At 37.1% G+C, this 24,226-nt stretch overlaps 3 protein-coding genes across 3 annotated transcripts; 1 reads left to right on the forward strand and 2 right to left on the reverse strand.

Annotated features, from left to right (window-relative positions):
* The first annotated feature begins 1,540 nt into the window (after positions 1-1,540).
* On the forward strand, positions 1,541-2,110 carry LOC130804146 (uncharacterized). Its single transcript, XM_057668483.1, has one exon. It carries the CDS (start codon positions 1,718-1,720, stop codon positions 1,946-1,948), a length of 231 nt encoding a protein of 76 aa, XP_057524466.1. The 5' UTR covers positions 1,541-1,717; the 3' UTR covers positions 1,949-2,110.
* Positions 2,111-12,470: 10,360 nt separating this feature from the next.
* On the reverse strand, positions 12,471-18,265 carry LOC130803837 (uncharacterized). Its single transcript, XM_057668037.1, has 9 exons — positions 17,635-18,265; positions 17,411-17,517; positions 16,973-17,341; positions 15,945-16,864; positions 15,458-15,863; positions 14,663-15,340; positions 13,187-14,545; positions 12,639-12,689; positions 12,471-12,554 (listed from the first exon to the last, which is right to left on the reverse strand). The coding sequence occupies exons 1-9, from the start codon at positions 18,263-18,265 to the stop codon at positions 12,471-12,473; spliced, it is 4,605 nt and encodes a 1,534-aa protein (XP_057524020.1).
* A 3,458-nt stretch (positions 18,266-21,723) lies between these two features.
* LOC130804144 (uncharacterized protein At1g66480) lies at positions 21,724-23,186 on the reverse strand. Its single transcript, XM_057668480.1, has one exon. The coding sequence runs from the start codon at positions 23,068-23,070 to the stop codon at positions 22,360-22,362; it is 711 nt and encodes a 236-aa protein (XP_057524463.1). The 5' UTR covers positions 23,071-23,186; the 3' UTR covers positions 21,724-22,359.
* Positions 23,187-24,226: the final 1,040 nt, after the last annotated feature.

Consider the following 24,226-nt stretch of genomic DNA (forward strand, 5'->3'; position numbering starts at 1 on the left):
TCCCTTCCTTTTTCATCTTATTTCAAAATTATTTGTCGGGCTAGTTCATTTAATTTGTTTGACCAACTGGTGAAATGATAGAATACAGTAACTAGTTTTATCAAAATATAGCAAACTAAATGAATCGAACCAATTTAAAAATGTAGTAAATTTAATAGGATAAACTGAATAAAAATTGGATAATTGATTTCAGATGGGCAAAGATAAATTAGGCCATAGTGATATATAGATATTATTAGTAATTTTGCATTTATAAATTGAGATTTTCTACTATTTTGGATTTATTTCTCAATCTTGTTCTTAAGTAGAGAGTTTAAATTCTAGCCTTAGGAACGTCATTGTATTTTGCTGCTAAAGCTTCTCCTTGTTTCAAGTCTCATCCACTCAAATTTAATCTACACCCTATACTAATTTCTCAAATTTTGGTGAGAGACCATCTCTAATTGGATCGGTCTATTATATATTTCTTAAAATAATGTAAAAGATATTTAAAATATTGCAAGTAGGCATTAAGGTTAATATAAATACTTATATGACACCATCTCAAGGTGAAATATGTCTATATAAAAAGTCTAAATTTAAAAATTAATATTTTTATAATTGTTAAATTGTAGTCAAGTCAAAACAAATGAACTTTATGACCCAATTTCAACAATACTTCTCATCTAAGACGACTTTACTATTAGCCAATTTTGAATAGGATTAAATAGTCAAATTTAATTACTTAAAAGTTGTGTCTTCTATAAGACTATCGTACTATGAAACATGTCCATACAAACAGCCTCATTAATATCTTTTTAAAAAAAATTAATTAAATAAATAAAAAAAATTATCATTTTTTTGTAACTAAATATTAGCAGCTCATAATTAAACCGTCTCATGGTGTCATTGTAATACAAGAGTTGCTCTTTCAAGAATTTTTGAAACACTTAAGAAAAAAATAATTAATTAAATAAACTAAGTTCTAAACTTATTCTAAAAGTAAGCGTGAAAATCCCAAACCTGAGGTTTGGGTCTGTTCGTAGTTACTAACTGCGAACAGGTCAAAAAAGACAAAAATAGTTGTTCCCACTTAGTAACTGGGAACAACTATTTTGTCCTGTTACTGTTCGCAGTTACTAACTGCGAACAGCCCTAAATCTTAGGTTTAAGAATTTCACCCTTACTTTTGAAATAAGTTTAAAATTTAGTTTATTTAATTAATTTTTTTTTTTTTGCTTAAGTATTTCAAAATTTCCTCTTTCAACAAAGTCTAACATTTGGGCTGAAATCCAGCACTCTAAATTGGGCTTCAATCAACCAACCGTATCACAAAGATACCCATCAATAATGGATAAGAAGCCCAATTATTACTTAATTATACAATGTACTCCAAAGAAATATAATATATAATAATTAATAAGCAGAAAGTGACACGTGAACTAGATAAAACACCATGATCAGACACGTGTCACCGGCTTCTTAATTCCTCCAAAAAATATCATGAAATCCAAAACTAATCTTGAAAAACCTCGAATAAAAAAAGCAAGTGTTTGTTGTTCATACTCAAGCCTCAACCTATAAAAAATAATGCTTCGTTTAGCTTATAATCTCACCATTTTTAGAAAACTTACACTTATAGTCTTCGTTATTTATCAAACCTTTTTACCTTCTCTAGCTACATACCTTTAATCTCATACCTTGATTTATTGGATAAGTTTAATTATTGATTGGAGAGATGCCGATATTGGGAGTTCCAATATGTGTGGAGTGTGGGACCAGGAGTAACCCATGTAGGTGTAAAATAGTGGGTCCCACACTAGCTTTTGTGGCGTTCGCGGTGTCGGCGGTGGTGGAGTGGCCTATAGGAGTCTTGGTTTATCCATTTAAGCATAGGAAAGGAAAGAAAATAATGGGTCATCCTGCTACTGTGGTTTATCCTTCTGTTAGTAATGCTATTCCCATTTGAATGTGTCAAAATTAATTATTAATTGGTTTAGGATCTTTTTCTATTAAAATAAGGTTTTAGATTGTAATAATATCAATTAAATATGTGATTTTAATAAATATAAAGTGTGTTTAGTCTGTATTTGAGCTGTGATAATAAGATGAAGTAATTAACTGTGTTTTTTTTTTTTTTGTATTTTTCAATGGTTTGTTATACTGTCCATTTTTAATTTGATTGTATTTGTATAATCGTTTTTTTGTTGTTAGATTAGATGTTAAAGTATTGAATTTTGTCGCTTATGAAAATCGTATTATGTTGAACACGATTAAGGAGCTCAAGGAGCTTGGACTATCCGAATATAATTGCCTAATTAAGTGGTTTAATTTAATATACTTGTTTACATTTATAAGTATGATCAATATAAAAATATAATTTTAAAGAGTAATATACCTACTTTTTTAAAGTAAAAATTAAATAGAAATTCATGTAATATACGTATTTAACAATTTATTGATATGATGTATATAAAAATATAATTTTAAAGAATAATGCAAGTATTAAATACATTGTTTTTTGAAAGTAAAAATTAAATGTTAATTTTTTAAAATCTATATATCAAATACATCACTTGCTCATTTAAATAGACATATTAAATTCTAAATTAGGCATATAAAAATTGCTATGAGTATAATAAATTTTATAAATACTTCATCCGCATGGTTCGGTCAAGGCTTGAATACTTTAAGCCTGAGATTTGTTCCAAGGCCCAAATACGGCCCACATTAAGTTTTTCTTTTTTTTTTTTAACTGAAACCTGGAAGCCCACAATAAGTTTTAAATAGTCATAATTGCGAATGAGACAGTTTCATACAAAATAAATTATTTAATACAATTTTTATAACTGAAAAAAATTAATACTTTAAAATGTAAACTAAAAAACTATATCATCATCGTATCTAGTGTACTTCATCCATAGAAAACTATGATCCAGGCCTGAGAAGGAAAAGAAAACGGTAACACACATCCATAAAGGAAGATGCGACCAAAGAGTCTCCTGGCTCGAGATTGATCCTCATAATAAAAGATCTATGCAATGAAAAGGAGTGAGTAAAACTAAATCCGCCAGTTTACATCTTAGTATACAGGCTTGACTCTTAATCTAAAAAAATAGAAATAAATACAACACATATAAATAAAATAAAAATAAAAATAACTATGAAAAAACGAGTAAAGAAATAATATGTAAGCAAAGAGATTTACTCTAAGACATGGATAAAGCTCCGCCATATCCCTAATATTTTTTTTAAATAGTAAAAATAAATAACTCTGAAAAACAATATTATATAAATTGGTTATAAGAATTGCAAATAATTTTACGAAAATTTACGAATATTTTTGTTTTACTATTTTACATTCTTTTTGACACAAAACTATTTTTTATCAAATCAGCATCACTTAATTTACAAAATAAATATTGTCAATTTTTTCTACGATTCATTAAAGATTTACAAATGAATGTGCTCCTACTTTTTAGTAAATCGGTTATGTATAGTTATTATAGTACGTCTTTTGTTTTACAAAATCAATATTTTTATTTTTTATTTTCTTATTTTATCTTTTTACAATACATAGGCTGATTTATATGGGTTGTCTTTAAATAATTTCGTATAATAACTGCTCGTTTGATAACATATAAATAGCTCAGAAAACCCTTATCATAAAAAAAAAACTCTCATAAATTCACAATACAATCCATTTTTGTTAGCCATGGCAAGACTTTTACCAATAGTATTATCTCTTCCACGCCATCAAACCCCAACAATTTATGTAATTGTCACATTTTTGGCAATCATGAGCTTATTTTCCCTAATAATATTTTTATGTACATCTCATAAAACTCATAATAAAAAACTATTTATTAAGAAAAAACCTTCTATAAGTAATAAGGCTTTGTTGAAGATGAGTAATTTATGGAGAAAACAATTTGTTGAAGATGAAGATGAAGATGAAGATGATTATGGTTATAAATATAATAATAATGGAGCTAATTATGATAATAATCATAATCATTTTGTTGTTAATGATGATGATTTTGTGGAAGAGAATGTTCTTTGGAAGAAGACTATTTTTTTAGGAGAAAAGTGTAAACCACTTGAATTTTCAGGGAAAATTGATTATGATTCTCAAGGTAATCTTTTGTCTAATACTCATAAATCTATTGGGAATGGCTAAGGCGAATCCATGATATACATATGCTGAATCAATCAAGTTATTATTTTTTTTTTAATACAATTTGATCAGGTTATGGCTTAAGCAGACTAAAGCCTAAATGTTTTTAAATTAGTTACTATTATTATTATTATTATTTAGATGTTAATGAGTTCTGGTGTGTTTAATAGTCAGATATCAGTCGGTGTAAGCCTATACAGACTGATTTTCGACTATTTTTATTAGTTGGTATAATGGTTCTTTTTAGTGATAGTTAAACTCAACTTTAACTGTATTTATCTATTTTTAAATACGTAATTAATAATGAGACTCGATGATGTTAGTATTGAAGGCTTGCATTTATGGGAATGCTTCAATAAAAATCAAATTTTTATCTTTTTAATTTATAAAATGTTTGAAATATTCTCTATAGAAGATATGATATATGAAAATTGATGATTTTCACTACAACAAAATTTTTTCGCAACATTAGATTTAGTGGTATTAAAAAAATGCCAATAATTTATATTTTTAGTGTAATAATTATTAGTTTTTATTTTAAGTTTCACTATAAAGTAATTTAGCGACGCTTTATTTGGTCTTTGGTGGCATATGTAATTATTACTATAGTCTATAGTGACATTTATGACAAATGTAACTTGATCCTATCTCGCAAAAGACTTTAGTATGATTTTTAATTATGCTGCTAAATGGTCTAATAAATGTCACTAAATCCTATATATATTATTAGAAATTTGATGTAACGATATTTAAATTAAATATCGCTAAATATATTTCGCTAAAAGAAAATTATGTTGCGTGTTTCCTCATTAAATTTGATAATTCATTGATGTTTTGGAAAATAATTATATACTCATTGATGTCATTAGCCATTGTAATCGAAATATCATGAACAATTGCTAATGTATGATGTGTTAGAAGATTCAAACCCTACAATTTCTATAAAATTGTTAGACGCACGGTATTATCTAACTGCATACAGTAAAAACGGGCTAGATTATCGGGCCAATCTCATACAAAAAGTATGAGACTAAGAACTAATCAACCATTTTTTATAGAATTTTTATAGAATGAGAACAAGTGAATATATTTTTTTTTTGAAGATCGAACTCTTATCACGAAGATGAAAGAGAAATCCTCCAATTAAAACGCTAATTTATGATTTTTAATTAGTTAAAAAGTTATAAAATATTGTTTGATAGATGATTTTTCAAAAAAATTGTTTTGATTGACTTTTTTCATTGGCTTAAGAGCATTTTTTTTAATAAACAATTAACGACCAATACTTAATTTTACCAAACATCTTTTTAAATACATAACTTATTCAATCAGTTTAAAAGTTAACATAAATAGTCAACACTCAAACAAGCCAACTAAAAATCAATACCCATCTGCCAAACAATTAGGTATGTCAAACAAGTTTTCTAATTTGATGTATTTAGTTATTTTGAATAATGCAATTAATATTCGTACATGTAAAACTAAAATTCTTATAATGGCATATACTACAAGACTTGTTGGCGAGCTACTCTTCCAAGAGACCATCTTTCAATGAGAAAAACTCAAATAAAAAGTCTATATTCTCATTATGTGTATAAGATAGGTTATTTAGCCCATAATTAAGACGTGTCTCTTAATAAGACTATCTCATATGACGATTTGTGCTCATAAAAATAACTGATAAAAGAATGGTCTAATGACCCATACATAGGCATTATAAAAGCCCAATGTGGTGATACCTATTCTTTAGCTTATAATTCATGTTTGGTTTATGATTGTGAAATTCATTGAAGTCTTAACCATGACCGGTAGCCTTGTACGAAAAAGTAAATATTAGTTAATGGTAAAATTATTTAAAAAGTTAATAGTTATTTACCTCGTCTAGTAACCGTCTCATCTTAAAACGGATTTATATTGTTTCTGTGATGAAACGATGAAGTGCAAGAGACACTTAAAATACCTGGAGGTTGATGGAAGAGTGATCAAGTGAGACGGTTTATAAGTGGAAGCGACTTGAATTCCTGCAATACAACACGTTAGCCTTGTCCGGGGGGTGATCTCCCGGAAAACCCCTCCGACGCTCAAGTTAGAACGTAGATCAGAAATTTATGAGTGACTGATTAATGAATGAATGAATGCAAAAGTGAGATTGGGATTGCTAAGGTTTATGCTAGAGTTTTGTAAGGCTAGGGGAATAATGTAAGCAATAATGCTCTTGAATGCTATTTCAGATGATCTTCCCCTCTTGCTGGTAACCCCTACTTATAGTGGTGAAGAAGGAGGTTATTGCTGAAGGGTAGTTGCCATCATGGAGATAGTGGGTAGCAACTGATGGCTGTGATGAAGGCTAGAGGGTAGTTGGCAGTTATCAGCCTTAAGAGAAGGATGACCAGCCAACTGTGAGTAAGTGGGAAGTTTGGTCAAATAGGTAGTTACTTCCTGAGAGGGAAGTTAGGGTATTCTGGAAGTGAAGAGCCCATGGGCCATTTAGGGAGGATGGGAGATCAAATGGAAAACCCATTGACCAAAAGTCAAGGTCAACTGTAGAAGTCAAGGAGTATTATGGTAATATGATGCAAATTATTAAACATATAAAATAATTGAGTAAATAGTACCATGACATTTAGCCCCACGCATGAAGGATGATGTGAGGGAAGAGTCCCAACGACCTGAAATATCTTCCTTTATGCGGATAAATATGCACCCACCATAATTGATTTGGTGAAGGGATACGATCATAAAGAACATGCAAAAGCCCCATGAGGATGAACACACGCCCAATCTGTCGAATTTTTGATGAATCATGAAAGTTGAGCTCGAAAGCTTTGAATCGACTGTTCATATGCCAAATTCCGAGCCATAACGAAAGAGATACGGCCTTTTTAAATTAGCTATGTAAAAGACGCAACAAATCCGAGTCAAGAAAGCAAACAAGGCCGCGGCTTTAAAGCATGCCGCGGAATAGCCCCGCTCCTTTATGTGAGGCGGCAGCAGAATCATAGAGAGGGTGCGGATCCGCGTCCTCCCCTTCAACGCGTTCCGTGACATCACCTACAACAAGTTTTATACTTAAAAATTTTTTTTTTCACATCTTGGCCAACAGGGGGGTCCGACTTGTCGACCCTGCGGACAAGCTGCACACTTGAAAGATCTTCGTCTTTTGACCTCAAAAGGGGGGGTCCGACTTATCGACTTAGCGGTCAACACAATGAGCCTGTGACACCCCATCGCATTATGAACAAGAGACCGCGGCTTGTATTATGCCGTAGGATGATTAGAGCCACGGTCCAGGCTTCTGCTTTGTTGGTATCACGGAAATACTCACATACTTAGAATATTTTTAACAAAATAGCACATTAGGAGGGTCCGACTTATCTATCGTACGGATGAGATTATCTATTTGTCTTGAACTGATGGTGCGATACGCCAGGGATATTTATGAATCAAACCCCAATTAATGACGCGGCATGGTATTCTTACCAAGACATTATTACCTGTTTAAACCATGCCGCGTACTAATAGTTCACGTCTTCACCCGCCGGTTTAACACGAGAATCCCTTTATGACACTTAGAAAATTTTGAGAAAGAGGAGGACCGCCTGGGGGTCCGACTTATCGACCATACGGATATCCCTGGTACTTGTGAAAAGATGTTTAGGACTTCAGCAATACAACCCCATTTATTCCATAACCTGCAGAATGAGCCCCAAAAGCCGCATCTTCGATCCCACGGACACACAGGAGGGGATTTATACTTAGAATTTTCAAACTTGGACCAGGGTTATTTGGGGGTCCGACTTATCGATCATGCGGAAATCCTTTTTTCTTAAGAAATTCATGTTTCCTTCCATCATCTCATTTATCGTGTCCATAAGTCGGACAGCTGAATGTGTGACCATTCTTCAAATGATTTCCCTTTCAGGAGATTCAATTTAGGGTCCGACTTATCGACCCTCCGGACATTGTCTGAAGGACTTAGAATAATTAGCTATATTCTACCCTTCCCTGGGAGTCCGACTTATCGATTCTCCGGCTGGATGGTTTGATAAAACAAATTTATGATGTTGCTCTCTAATTGAGGGTCCGACTTTTCGACCTCCCGGCTAATTTCAAGGATTTAACACTTAGAAAATTTTGCAAAATTACCCCTTCAATTAGGGTCCGACTAATAGACTTCACGGACATTATTAAACACTTAAGAAAAAATCTGTTGGCTTCCCCTTATTGGGAGTCCGACTTATCGACTTCCCAGCTTTCATTTGGAATTCCAACTTCTTTCAACTGTTCAGACCCCAAGTGAAGCATTTATTACTGTTATAAATAGGGTAGTTGGAATAGTTCCATCTCACCTAACCTTCATTAACTTCCTCAAATCTTCAAATTGCAAGAAAGAGAAAATAGAGAGAGACGCTCTGACAATCTTCATCCTTTCTTCAAACTTCTGACAAGTTCTTCGAAGATCTTCAAGGTTTCTGACAGATCTTCATCAAGTTTCTGACAAATCTTCAACTTATTTCTTAAGGTATTCAAACTTTTCCAGATTTTTCGAATTTCTTCAAGTTGTTCTTCAAGCTGTTCTTGAATTTCTTGAATATCTTCAATCTGTTCATGAATGCTAGCCTAGAACTTTGAATTTGTTTATAAATTTAATCTCCATTCTTTACAAGTTTCAACTTTTACTTTATTATTAACATGGATGTCGCGACTACTAACTCAGACACCAACCCTACTAACTTGCCGGAAACTCCTCTGATAGTACGTAGGCGTCTTAATAAAAAGGGGTTACCTATGAATGACTCGGATGAAAGTAGTTCAGTGAGAATTACCCCCCATTATGAACCAATAAAAGTTAGGGATGAGTCGTCCGTATCCCCTATATACCCTCCGGAGATTATGAAAACTGCTCCTTGGGAAGTGAGCATTGCTTTCTTTCCGAATTACTTGCCGCGAATAAATCCTGACCTAGAAGGGTTATTGTATGTAGATATGGAAAACCTTGAAGGATCAGCCGAGTCTTCAGGAAGAGAGAGTGCGGCGCCAGCTCCTCCTCCATTCTACATTCCAGATGGCGGGCCTCTAAATTACTTTATTGACTTACAGACTAAGAGAGATCTAGACAACCGTCGGGAGGCCATCTCTCAAAAATGGGGTTTAAAAGATAACATAAACATCATTACCCCGGGGAATTATGACACCGTTAGGTTTCCTCCCCCACACTGTATAGCCGTATACTTCCCTTCTTTTGAATTAGGGCTTAGATTTCCTCTTCACCCATTTTTTAGAGAGGTGTTAGAGTTTTTGAACGTCTCAGTGCCCGAATTATACCCGAACGCCTGGGGTTGTATGGTGGCCTTTTTGATTTTGTGTAAAGTTTTGGCCGTGCCACCAACACTCACAGCCTTTAGATATATATTCAGAGCCCGCCTATGTAATTCCCAATCATACGGCTGTGGCTGGATTACATTCACACACCGTCGAGGACTGAAGATAGTCCAAGACCTCCCCGACAACCAGAAGGGGTATAGGACAAAATTCGCATACTTATACAACTCAGAGGGGTGGAATATCAAGACCTCTTTTGACATCAAACCCAATCTCTCGGGTTTTAATAATGGGATCCCGCAATGTTCCTTTAGTGATGCGGTGATCATAGAATACGCCAAGATGGACGTTCAATTGGGAAGGAAACCAATGAACGTCCAACTTAATTGGATTCCTGGTCGTCCTGAGCTGGAGAATGAGAACCTCCTCTCAGCCTTCGGCATTAGCTTGGCTATCGATCGGAGTAAGAGTTGCCGAGTTTCTTCTTTTCCTTTTCTATAGTACGTTTGACTGTTGCTAACTCATGTTTCTACAGGGATAGCCAAGCAAAATCTTCGAGCCAAGAGTCCTGAACTAATGAAGAAATTCAGCGTTCTGAGACTTGCTGCAGGGGCCATCCAGCGGCCCGAGGATAAGCCTCTTCCCCTTCCTCCAAAGGTATATCTCTATACGAAGTTCTGCTGAAAAAGATTTTTGTTGATTCTTCCTAACTTCTTCTTTTGTAGGACTCGGCAACCATGGAGAAGGGTCTGGAGGACGTGCCCTCGGAGCAAGAGGCTCTCCGACTTCTCGAAGAGAGAAAGCAGGTTCATATCCCCGATGAATCTGAGAGGGTGGTTCCTCCTCAGACAAGGGGTGCGGCAAAAAAGAGTGGGAAGAAGAAGAGGAAGCGGGATTCTTCTTCCCACAAGGAGAAGTCGGCAAAGAGGCCCTCCGTGGGCACGATCCCTACTGCCAGGCCACTCCAAATAAGGCCGATTGAAGAGGAGATATCGCCCCCCAGGATTCTCCACGACCATCTTCAAATAAGGGGAAGGAGAAAATGGGGGAATCTTCCGCGGCTCCTTCCTCACAATATACCGAGGTTTACCGTCGTCGGGAGGTTTCCCCTTTTCGACAGGACACACCCTTCTCGGAGTTGGGGCATAAGGGCTTAGTGGTTCGCTTCAACAGGGCGACGTCCAACTTAATCAGCAAAGTGGACGTCAACCTTCTGGAATCTATGCCCCCCCGTGACAGGGTGCGTCAAGCACAAGCTTCGGCGGCGGAGGTAATAACTTTTGAACTCAGTATTGTGATTTATTTGTTGCTTCCGGATTTCTCTAATATTTGTTCCTTTGCAGGCGTTCATACGGTTGGCTTTTGAACTCGACGCCAACCGTCAAAGTGCCGCGGACCAGGAAACCATGGCCGCCCTTACCTCCCGCTGTGAAGAGTTAAATGAAGAATTATCAAAACTGCGGGAGGACCTGCCGAGCCTCAAAGAAAAACTGGCCAAGTGTTCTGAGCTGAAAGAGCGCTTGGTCCGAACCGAACAATGGCGGGAAAGGGCGAGGAAGCAGCTGGATCAGACTGTCGAGAACTTGGATGCTGCTTCCACCAGGTCCGCGAGCATCAGCCATGAAGTCGGCTTGCTGATGGATACTCACGCCAAGCTCGTTCATCAAAACCAGCAATTAATGCAGCAAGTGTCGGCCGATTCTTCCCACTTCGAGATGATTCTATCCGCGGCCAAAGTATATAAATTGTGCCTAACCAGGAAGGCCCGGATAGCTAGGGACTGGCTTCTCTCGGATGAGCCGGAAGCGTCGAAGTTTCTCGGAGATCTGACGGCTGAGATGGTGAAGGCTGGAACCATGATCAGTGACGAGAAGTATCGTCTGGCTGCCGCAGAGTTGGGCATGGATTTTACTTCCCTTCAGCAAACTGCTGAACAAAAGGGGAGTGAAGCTTTGTCCAACCTTGCTCCTGTCTTGGACGGGGAGTCGGCGGTACTGGTCGACACGGTCTGGGATGCGGCTGAGAAGAGAGCCTGGTCTGAAAAGATAAATGCCGAGGCTGAGAGGGAGGCTTTATGTCTCGACTTGGAGCAGCTGACTCTCTCTTCTCCTCCGGCGTCAGATGTCCCAGAGAACTTGACGCTCTCCAATCTGGAGGTTCTATGCCTTGATTTATCGAATCTTATTATTGACGAAGGCCGGAACCTCCAGAGCTTGTCCCGGGAGTTGTCTGAGATCGGGGTGGAGCCGTTCAATGTTGAAGATTATGTTAGCTTCACCCCCAGTCTCGAAGAGGGAAGAATCGAATCTCCTCCGCCGCCGGGTGAAGAAGTCGAGGCCTTTTTTGATGATGTGTAATCTGTATTCTATTAACTTTGATTTTTGTAAACATTCAACTATGTTTTGAATATTTGTATATATTTCCATTCGAAGTTTATTCATGGTATTCCTGTTATTGTTTGCTGAGCCGTGGCTTCTCTTGAGGCCGCGGAATATTATTTTGTCGTGCGCCCTTTTTGTTGAGCCGTGGCTTCTCTTTCTTAAGGCCGCGGAATATTGCTTTGTCATTTACAGGCGACATCAATGAGAATTGTACTTAGAATATTCTGCCCTTAAACCCCAGTTTGGGGGTCCGACTTGTCGAAGTCCCGGCTGGAAAACATCATTAAAAGACTTTGGATATATTTTTTTTTTTGAACTAAGGGACCCCCAAACTAGGGGTCCGACTTATCAATGACCCGGATGGGAAACATCATTGCAGGAAACTTTGAATTTTCGAATTCAGGGACCCCAACTGGGGGTCCGACTTATCGATGTCCCGGTTGGGAATCATCATAGATTTTGAGCTTAGGGACCCCAATCTAGGGGTCCGACTTATCGATGTTCCGGTTAGGAAGTATCTTAGATTTTCGAACTTAGGGACCCCTATCTGGGGGTCCGACTTATCGATGTTCCAGTTAGGAAACATCTCAGATTTTCGAACTTAGGAACCCCTATCTGGGGGTCCGACTTATCGATGTTCCAGTTAGGAAACATCTCAGATTTTCGAACTTAGGAACCCCAATCTGTGGGTCCGACTTATCGATGTTCCGGTTAGGAAACATCAAAGTCATTTTCGAACTTAGGAACCCCTATCTGGGGGTCCGACTTGTCGATGTTACTGATTTAATAAGATTTGCAAACATAAGAGCCGGATATTCTGAAAATGAAACCTGTTTATTAATGATTGATAAGGATACAAGTGATTGAAATAATTTTGAATTACAACGCAACTATGTTGCGGATCGATTGTAGTCGCGGACTGATGTTGATAAGACTATTTATGCGGTCGCTTACTGTTTGCCCCTTGCAAATTTTATTAAATGAAGAATTTTTTCAAATGGTCTCCATTCCATGGCCGTGGTAGCTTTTTCCCTTTTATGTCTTCTAGCTCAAAGGTTCCTGGTTTGATGACGTGGGTGACTTTGAAAGGTCCGTCCCAGTTGGCCCCTAACTTTCCCTTTTCCGCTTTCTTTCCCGTAGCTTCGACCTTCCGGAGGACGAAATCGCCAATTTGAATATGTCTGGTCTTGACATGGTGATTGAAGCTACGGATCATCTTCTGTTTTTGTGCTATTGATCTCAGCATTGCGTTTCCTCTTGTCTCTGGCAGCAGATCTAAGTTTACTCTTTTTCCTTCCTCATTTTCGTCGTGTGAGTAGTAGGTGACCCTTGTGGAGGGTACGCCTATTTCAACGGGGAGCACGGCTTCAGATCCATATACTAAAGAGAAAGGTGTATGCCCCGTTGCTTCTTTAACGGTTGTTCGACTTGCCCATAAGATGCCTGGTAGTTCTTCATCCCAATTGCCTTTAACCCCCTCTATCTTCTTTTTAATGCCGTTCAGGATTTCTTTGTTTGCGGACTCTACTTGACCATTGGTTTGTGGCCTGGACACCGAGCTGAATCTGATCTGGATGTTAAACTTGTCGCAATACTCGATGGTGTTCTTGCTGACAAACTGCCTTCCATTATCTGTTATGATCACCCGAGGAATGCCGTACCTTGTGATGATATTCCGCCATATAAATTGACAAACTTGTTTGTCCGTGATTGAGCTAAGGGCTTCTGCTTCTACGTACTTTGTAAAGTAATCAATGGCCACAATGATGAATTTGCGTTGCCCTTTTGCCGGAGGGAAGGGACCAAGAAGATCCATGCCCCATTTGTCGAAAGGCAAAACGGCTTGTATGGCAGTCAAGTAATTAGACGGCTTCCTTCCTATCTTGGAGTGGTATTGGCATTCAGGACATCTCTTGATCAAGTACTCCGCGTCTTCTCGGAGTGAGGGCCAATAGTATCCGCTTCTCAGGACTTTCCCGATGACAGTTCGCACTCCCTGATGTACACCGCATCCTCCTTCATGTATTTCGCGAAGGATATAGTTTCCTTCTTCAGGGGATACACATTTCAGGAGGGGGTGTGTGTACGACTTCTTGTAGAGCGTTCCTTCGTGGAATTCGAACCATCTTGCTTTCTTCTGGAGCATATTGGCCTGGCTTTTATCTTGGGGAAGCGTCTGATTTCGCAAATATTCAATGTACGGCTCCATCCATGTATCTGATCTGTCGATGGTGTTGACCATGAAGTTGATGCTGAGGTTAGGAAGTACTTCCCAGATAATGTCTCGAGCCGCGGATGTCTCTGCTGAGCTGGCCAGCTTTGCTAGGGAATCAGCTTGGGCATTCTGGGATCTTGGAATGTGGTCCAATGTGAACTTGTCGAATTTTTGAACAAATTCTTTTACCTGCTGCAAATACATCTTCATGCTATCATCCTTAGCTTCGAATTCCCCGTTGACTTGTCCCACGATCAATTGGGAGTCAGAGAAGGCGGACAAGTTTTTGGCTCCCGATTCGTAGCAAATTCTCAATCCCATCAATAATGCTTCATATTCGGCCTCGTTGTTAGATGCTGCGAACTCGAACCTGACTGCCCTTTCCATACGGACCCCTGCGGAAGACATGATGAGGAGTCCAGCTCCACTAGCTGATTGTGTTGAGGACCCATCCACATACAACTTCCACTCCTGACTGGGTTCAGGATGACAGGGGAAGGTACTTTCAGCAATGAAATCAGCCAGAGCTTGGGCTTTGATTGCTGTTCGAGGCTCATATTCGATGCCGAAATCCGCCAGCTGGTTTGCCCAATCTGTGACGCGGCTTGACTTGTTTTTTCCTTCCAATATCTTTTTCAAGGGTTGATCAGTCCGAATGATGATCTGGTGGGATTGGAAGTAGGGCTTCAATTTTCTGCTTGCCATCACGATTGCGAATATGACTTTCTCAACTTCACCGTAGTTTCCCTCCGAGCCGCGGAATGCATGACTCACGTAGTATATGGGGAGCTGTTTCTTTTCCCTTTCCGCAACCAGTACACCGGATAACGAGTACTCAGATACAGAAACATATAGGACTAGTTTCTCCCCTTTGATGGGAGAAACTAGTTTCGGCAATGTGGACAGGTGCTCCTTGAGTTGGCGAAAGGACTCTTCTGCCTCTGCTGTCCATTCAAACTTCTGTTGTTTTATTGTCTTAAAGAAGGGGGAACATTTATCCGCAGACTTGGAAAGGAATCTTCCGAGAGCGGCTATGCACCCCGTGAGCTTTTGTACTTCTTTTACTGAGGTGGGGGATCTCATGTTCTGTATGGCCCGGATCTTATCGGGATTTGCTTCAATGCCCCGCTCGTCTACCAGAAAGCCGAGGCACTTTCCTCCGGTAACTCCAAACACGCACTTGTCGGGATTGAGTTTCATCTGGTGTTTTTGCAAGGTAAGGAAGGTTTCTCGTAAGTCCGCGGCATGCTGACCTGCTTGTTTGCTCTTTGTGATCATATCATCCACATATACTTCTAAATTTCGTCCAATCTGAGATTGGAAGACCTTGTTGACCATCCTCTGATAAGTTGCTCCCGCGTTTTTTAATCCGAAGGGCATGACCTTGTAGCAATAGACCCCCGTGCTAGTAATGAAGGCCGTGTGCGGTTGATCTTCGGTGGCCAATGGGATCTGATGATAGCCGGCGTTGGCATCCATGAAGCTTAATAATGCATGGCCTGCTGTGGAGTCGACCAGACGATCTATCTTTGGAAGTGGATAATCGTCTTTGGGGCATGCCTTATTCAGGTCTGTGAAGTCGACACACATCCTCCATTTGCCATTTGGTTTTTTTACCAGAACGACGTTGGATAGCCACTCTGAGTATCGGCACTCTTTGATAAATCCGGCTTTCAGCAACTTCTCAACTTCTTCCTTGGCGGCCTCAGTCCGCTCTTTTCCTTGATGTCGCAGCTTTTGTTTTACGGGTTTATAGCCTGGTTTGATGTCAAGTTTATGACACGCGACACTGGTAGGGATACCAGGCATTTCTTCCGTGCAAAAAGCAAAGACGTCGCGGAATTCAGCAATGGTGGCCACTATGTCCTGCTTGACCGTGTCAGGAAGATCTTTCCCTATCTTGATTTGTTTCCCCTCGAACATGTTCACTTCCTCATATCGTTCTATGGGGCGGGGCCTTTCATGCGTGTTGGGATTTTCCCTGTACACGCTCATGACAGCTGGGACCTTGTCTTCCCTCTTTCTCTTTGCAGGTGTCTCGGAAGGCCTGTGCTTTAGGGTGTTGACGAGGCATTGGCGAGCCGTCACCTGGTCTCCTTTCAGAATGCCCACTTGCCCGTTATCTGTTTCGAATTGCAGCAGGAGTTGATGGGGAAAGATGGCTGCCTTGATCTTGTTAATGAGTGGGAGCCCCATGATGGCATTGTAGGGAAAGTTGAGATCTACCACTGTGAACCGTATGGGCATGGTACGGCTTTCATTTTTCTCCCCTACCCGTACGGGGAGAATGATTGTGCCCAACGGGATGACCTGACTTCCTCCAAACCCAATCAGGGGTTTGTCTAGGGGTTGCAAGTGCTTTTCCTCGAACTTCATTTGTCTCAAGCACTCCATTGTGATAAGATCGGCCGTGCTTCCCGTATCTACCAGCACCCGTCTGACCTTCATTTGGCCGATTTTAAGAGTGACCACTAGAGGGTCGGTATGAGGTTGTTGCAGCGGTTGAGAGGTCGTGGCATCGAACTTCATGACCGGTCCCTTAGATGAGGCTTTGGGAGGCCCCTTCAGCAAAGTGTGGACACTGTTCTTTGCAGCCCGGATGGTGGGATATTCCTCAGTGTATCCCCCAAAAATCATGTTGATAGTTCCTTGAGTGTCGGAACTTTCATGTCGGGCTTCGTTCCTCTTTGGGGATCTGCGTTTTTGTTGCCACGGCCTCCTTTCCCCTTCTCTTCCCGTATTATAATCCCTCCGGTTGAGGAATCCGGACAATTTCCCTTCATCAGCCAACTGATGCAGGATGCGTTTTAGTTCGCGGCATTGTGCCAGAGTGTGGCCGTGCTCTTTGTGGTAGTCACACCACAGATTATAGTTGCGCCTATCAGAGGGGGTGGTGACAGGAGGTGGAGCCGGTAATTGACCTCGAACAGCAAAGAAAATGTCCCTCCTGTTTCGATTGAACATTGGGTCGTTGCCTCCGTCCCCCAGATTCCGCGTCCTGGTCTCTCCTCCTGCAACATATACCTGTCTGGCCCGTGGAGGTCCCATATCAGATGGTGGCCCAGGACGACGCGGCATGTAATTCCTCTCCCTCGGAGAATGTTCCTCTCTGCGTCGTGTGGATTGAAGAGAGGACCCGGCTTCCTTCTTTTCGGATTTCCGCCGTTTCGGGTCATGGGCCTGACATATCTCCGAGGCCGTGACGTAGCTTTGGCATTGTTTCATGGCCTCTGCATACGTTTTTACTTGACTTTCAACCAACTGGAACTTCAGCCGTTGAGCCTTCATTCCGTTGATTAGGGCATTCAGCGCAACTGATTCCTCCAAATCAGTTACTTCCAGCACTGCCTCATGGAATTTCTTGAGATAAGAGGATATGGATTCCCCTTCCAACTGAGTGACACTAAGCAGGTGGAAGTTTGATTTCTCCTGCCTTTTTGAGGCTACAAAATGGCCCAAGAATTTGCCCTCTAATTGGGCAAAATTGTGGATGCTTCCCCCGGGAAGGGAGGTGTACCACGTCAAAGCTACTCCTGTAAGAGTAGTTGGAAAGAACTTACACCATAACGATGAGTTGGTGGTGTACAACAGCATGAGATTTTTATATGCCGTCAAGTGCTCTTGTGGGCATGACGTGCCATCGAAAGCAGCCATGTTTGGCACTTTTATTTTCCCGGGGTTGGGAGTATTCAGTATCTCTATGGCCAGGGGAGAGACTAATGATATGGGCTCTTCGGGGAGGACACTCTTGGTGGCCTCATTCCGCGGCATGGTGGCGGAAATGAGGGGGCGGCTAGATCCAGCGAGTTCCGCCTTCTTTCTTTCCTCCCTCCTTTTATCTACCAGGGACTGGACGCTCTCGGACGTCCTTCGTTTTTTGCTCTCTAGGAAAGTCCGAGCATCCGGAGTGGCGGTTTTGGAGTCGCCATCTCGTGTATCTGTCTTGCCAGGATGTGGGTAAGTTTTGGACCTTTCCCGCCTGTTCTTATTGCGTCTACTGGAGTGGGAGGTCCTTGAGTTCCCTTCTTGAGATTCATGGGATTTTGGTATCTCAGGATGGGGCTCGATTCGTTCCTCCAGGCTTTTTATCTGTGCAGCCATATCTTCCAGTACTCGTTGCTGAGTAGGGGTATTGTTTATGACGGCACGAAGTTGTTCAGAGAACGCGGCCGTGAGATTTCGTGCTAGCATGTCCAGATCACGACGGGTCACGGCTTGATTGTTAGCGTGACCAGCGGAAGTGTCTGTATCTGTGCTATGCACTGTTGCAGTTTGTGTAGGATTCTTTTTAGGAGCCATGACTTTTTGTTTCAAATCCCCACAGACGGCGCCAAACTGTTTCTGTGATGAAACGATGAAGTGCAAGAGACACTTAAAATACCTGGAGGTTGATGGAAGAGTGATCAAGTGAGACGGTTTATAAGTGGAAGCGACTTGAATTCCTGCAATACAACACGTTAGCCTTGTCCGGGGGGTTATCTTCCGGAAAACCCCTCCGACGCTCAAGTTAGAACGTAGATCAGAAATTTATGAGTGACTGATTAATGAATGAATGAATGCAAAAGTGAGATTGGGATTGCTAAGGTTTATGCTAGAGTTTTGTAAGGCTAGGGGAATAATGTAAGCAATAATTCTCTTGAATGCTATTTCAGATGATCTTCCCCTCTTGCTGGTAACCCCTACTTATAGTGGTGAAGAAGGAGGTTATTGCTGAAGGGTAGTTTCCATCATGGAGATAGTGGGTAGCAACTGATGGCTGTGATGAAGGCTAGAGGGTAGTTGACAGTTATCAGCCTTAAGAGAAGGATGACCAGCCAACTGTGAGTAAGTGGGAAGTTTGGTCAAATAGGTAGTTACTTCCTGAGAGGGAAGTTAGGGTATTCTGGAAGTGAAGAGCCCATGGGCCATTTAGGGAGGATGGGAGATCAAATGGAAAACCCATTGACCAAAAGTCAAGGTCAACTGTAGAAGTCAAGGGGTATTATGGTAATATGATGCAAATTATTAAACATATAAAATAATTGAGTAAATAGTACCATGACATATATAATTAATTTATTTTTTCAATTGACCAGTTTAAAATTATAGGTGATCATTTTAACACACTAAATGTACATGAAAAATCCAATAAAAATAATCTCATTATGAAACTGTCTCATTTAAGACTTTGTGTATTTTTTTTTGTACAATATCTCATCAAAATTTAAAATTAGTTATTGATTAATATAAAATTATGACTTTTTTTTATAACTACCTAGGTTTTATACATAAAAATATTGATGTTGCTAAATTGTACTCCCTCCGTTCCTTAATGAAGTTTCCATAAGGAATGTTCACTGGAATTAAAAAAAGAATCTTTTAGATAGTGAAGATATTATTTTATTGAATAATAAATTTGATGGAGGAAAAGTGGGGACCATAAATATTAAAAAAAAATATTAAAAAAAATTAGTGGAAAAATATGGGGACCACAAGTAATAAAAAAATATTTTTATAAAGTTAGTGGAAAATATATAAAGACCATAAGCATTATTAAAATATTAAAGTGAGGATCAACAATGTTATTTTTATTCAAAATTTGTGATATAAATGAAAAGAATATAAATGAAAAGTGAAAACTTCTTTAAAGAACAAAAGGAGTAATATAAGGAATAGTAAATGCTACCCCAGGTTTATAACTACATAAATCTGCCCCTGCTTAATCTTAGATATATACTCATTGTATTCAAGATGATAAACAACCCATTCCTTTTGATTGAATATCATGCAATTTACAATACGTAAATTATTATATGAGACGGTCTCACAGTGAGACAATCTCTTATATATTATAACTTACGAGTATTTGATGGCAAGATCCATAACTTCTCATGCACCAAAATCATACATTGCGTTGATCATGTGGACAACACTCCAACAACTAATTTTCATGTATCCAATAATACAAAGAATATATATAGAAAAAAAAATCAAACTAATTTAGAATTATTGTACGTATTGTACATAAGACTTTACATTTTTTAAACATATATTTTAGTGATATAAAAATAAGGTCAACCCCAAGACTTTTTAGTTTATTTAATTAATTAATGAACTCACCACACTACATTCAGCTAGTAATACCAAGCTAGAGTAACTATTAATTAATAAATTTGACTTACGAATATAATAACTTTATGTGATTTTGAATGTTGAATTCTGAATTTTGATTATACATTATGCAACACAAATAGTTATTTTATTTTTAAATGAATTAAAGATATTGTGGAGCAATTAATTAATTCATTAAAGTAGATTATATTTGATGGAGCTAAAATTAATACTGTCTTTTTAATTTTAAATTATAATATATAGACTATGATAAAATGATTATTATTAGTATCTTTTTGACTTCGAATTTTATCGGTGAAAATGAAAAAGAAAACCTTTTTTGACTCCTTTTGGAATTGGTTATTGATTATTATGGTCATCCTTTATAATATTGGTAAAAATAAATTCAATTCATCCAAAGTAAGCTTTGTTAATAGTTGACTTATAATTCACTAAAAATAAATTTCGGAAGAATAGACAATATGAATTATATCAAAATTAGAAGATCAATAAAAATAAGTTTTGTTTGATAATAATAAAGTATGTAACATAGTATGAGGCTTCAATCATTAGCTTAAGCGTTTGGTGATATTTGTTACTCAATATGATATATATCAAAAGTTGTTATTATCATCATCATCATCATACCTAATATTCCGCTAAAAAGTAAGGTCTGGGTGAGGGAATGTGACAAACAATTCATACCCGTACTCCCTTCACAAGAAGGACCAGAGGTATCAAAAGTCAATGTGATAAATACTTACGAGTTTGGTTCTCATAATATGTAATATATTCTATCAGATGAAATGAATTTAACTTATGTAGTATTTAGGAATAAGTATTTCATTTTAAATTATGGATTTTAATTATGAAATCAAAAATAAAGAATTTGAGAATGACAAGGTTTGGGTAATCATTCTAAAATTGTTAACTATAATTACTTTAAAAACAATGGTGGAATTTAATCCAAATCTAAATTTGAAAATTTTTGATTTGCCAAACAAAAAATTTGAGCCAAATGAAATTATAGTTTTCAAACATAGCATTAAAGAATTTAAGATGAAAAAATTGACAGATATTCCCTCTTGAATTTCTTGTGCTTTCCCTGTGAACTAAAGACATGACCCTAAGTATAAATAAGGTAAAAATTAAAAATATTTATAACAAGTGATAAAATTATATATCTTCACGAAAAGTAGAAGAATATGTAGATGAAATGAAAATTTAAGTTAAATATACAAATGAAAATTAAAAAAAAATATTAATCAAATATAAAAATAAAATAAAGCAAATTCAATAAAAGAAAAAAAAACTAATTCTGTAAAATTGAGAGACTTTTTTTAGACATCTAATATAGTTTAACCTATCAATTTAGTGTTGACTTTAAAATGTATTAAAAAGAGCAAATTACCCATCTCATGCAAATTGCTAGCAAAACAAAAATTACACGCTTAAATATAGTTCTTCTCAATTATCATATTAATATAATAGTTGCACCATTTTAATTGGACTCAAATATCAAAGAAATGATTTACTGATAACAAAGTATTATTGTTATGCACTAATAATGATAAAAATGTAAAAATAAAGTGTGAATATGAATAAAATAGAAATAAATAAAATAATTTATAAGTTATTTTATAACATAATAATATAAATAATATAATAAAGTTTGTAAAACAAATGAAAAAAGAAATGTACAGTAAGTATCATACAATCAGAAAATAAGCATGTATAAACTTTGACCAAAACATTTACAAGAATTTCACTTCACAGAAAATACCCACATAATTAATACTACATCATACAATCTTAATTATCATACGTTCATCTAAGTAGTTCACTAACCAAAACTTTATACGTTAATCACAAATTCTACGCAAACTCATGATTGATTCACTCTTACCAATTACCATCAACCATACTAAATGATTACATTTACGCCTAATTATTCACATCCCAATCTCTTACACTTCTTTTAACATGATCATATACTATGAATTTTTACTACAAAATAACATCTAAATGAATTAATTTAGATGCAACTTAAATCAATCATTACCCTAAATGTTTGATTGATATTATGTTGAGCTCTGATACCACATCAAAAAATCAACTAAATTAAAAGATTAAACTTATAAATATACATCCGAATTTACAATACACATATTGTATTACAAATTAAACAAGTAATATTAAGATGTTAATTTTTTATACTTACTATGGTAATTATAGCAAGGACTACACCTCCCATGAACATCCCTACAATGTCTCTCTTCTTCAACCACTTCATCATTTTTCCTTTCCTCCACCATAGCTGCCGCCGTGATGCCACCATTCAGGGCGGCTTTATCTTCCAAACAAAGCCTAACAATCTTCCTAGCAACTTCAACATCATCATTTCCACTTTCCTCCATAACTTTCTCAACTTGAGCTTTAGGTAACCTAATCTTCAACCTTGTAGGACCCACAGGGCTACCTCCAAGGGACCCACCACCATTATCATCATCAGCAAACCTTACAGTCTTTGATCTTGTAATGATTGTAAGATCAGAAACTGATCTCCTATTCACCTTCTTCATCATCAAATCTCCACTTCTTGTTATTGGAGACATGAGCACACCTGATCTTACCCTTCTAAGAGGACTTTGAGTATTAATATCATTAGGAAACTCGGGTAGTTCAAGAAGAAGGTAAATTTTTTTGGGTTTAAGTTCATCTTGTGGGTTAAGAGGTTTTGCTCTAAGATTAAACCTTAGAAAGTCTTGTGAATCTAAGAGAATATGGTTTGGGTATTCTTTTGTTACATCTAAAACTTTTGATGGTAATTTAAATTTGAAGAATTCTCCATTAATTTTCATTATTTTGGCATGTTTACTATTTCCACCTCCTATGTTATTACCCATTTTTATTTTCTCTTCTCTTTAATAAAAAAGGACAAGAAATGGTTGGATAATGTAAGATATAAAGGTGAGGATGAGGGATATGATTAATTGTTGTTGGTGGGTTTTTTTGTTTATAGGTTTAAATATTAGTTGGGGCCTTGATTGTTTCTAGAAAGGTGATGTGATGCTAATGTGAAGGTGATCATATGTGATGAATGATGAAGAAATACTTGGAGTTGGCATTTTGTTGAGGTAGGCAATAAAATAAATAAAGAGTAAATTAAGGCTTGGTGTTTTGGTTTTACCAACATTATATAATAATTGCATTAATATACAATAGACAATTTTTTATATATGATTGAAAATTAATTTAGATAATAACTCAAATATTTTAATCTACAAGTGAAAAATAATTTGATTTGAAGAAATTAAAAAAATAGTGAAATCAAATTGTAATTTAAATTTGATTGCTTTGACTTATTTTTCTAGTTTCATCTAAATTTTAATTGCACGTTATTAATTTTATTTTAAATTGTGACCAATTTTACTCTTATTACTTATATATAGGATTGTTTTACAAAAAAATTATTATGCACAAAAAATATATAGCTAAACTTAATCTAAAACTCTCACATAAAATTAAAATTATATTACTATATGAAAAAAATGTTAGTTGTGATTTTAGCACATGGAGTGCACATGAGTGGATCTCTTGCTTAATATTAATTCCTATGTGAAAGGAATATGACCTTGAGTTTAAGAGTATAAAATATGGTTGGGTCATGCATGATGTATTGATTGCAATGTCATAGATAGTTTATCACAGCCTTGGTTTATTTGGTTGCATGTATGATGTAACATAAACGTACATACATACATTTATGTTGATATTTTCATCATATCTTGACATGTGCAATATGCTATGTCTATTCATTTGTAAGAGAAGATTCTTTATTTCATTCTTTTGTGGACATAGTTTGGATTATCTTATCATTAATGAAGAAATATCATGATGTATCTTGTTTGTTAAGGTAGATTATGTTTATGTGAATGTATGTACATAAAATTTGGTTTACATCAATGAAAATGTATGTGATATTGAATTAAACTGATATATTCTTCATAAGAATACAACGTAAAAAAAATTAGGACATATGAAAGATTTTTGATATAATTC

The sequence above is a fragment of the Amaranthus tricolor genome, chromosome 17, assembly GCF_026212465.1.
Source record: "Amaranthus tricolor cultivar Red isolate AtriRed21 chromosome 17, ASM2621246v1, whole genome shotgun sequence".
Classification (NCBI taxonomy): Eukaryota; Viridiplantae; Streptophyta; class Magnoliopsida; order Caryophyllales; family Amaranthaceae; genus Amaranthus; species Amaranthus tricolor.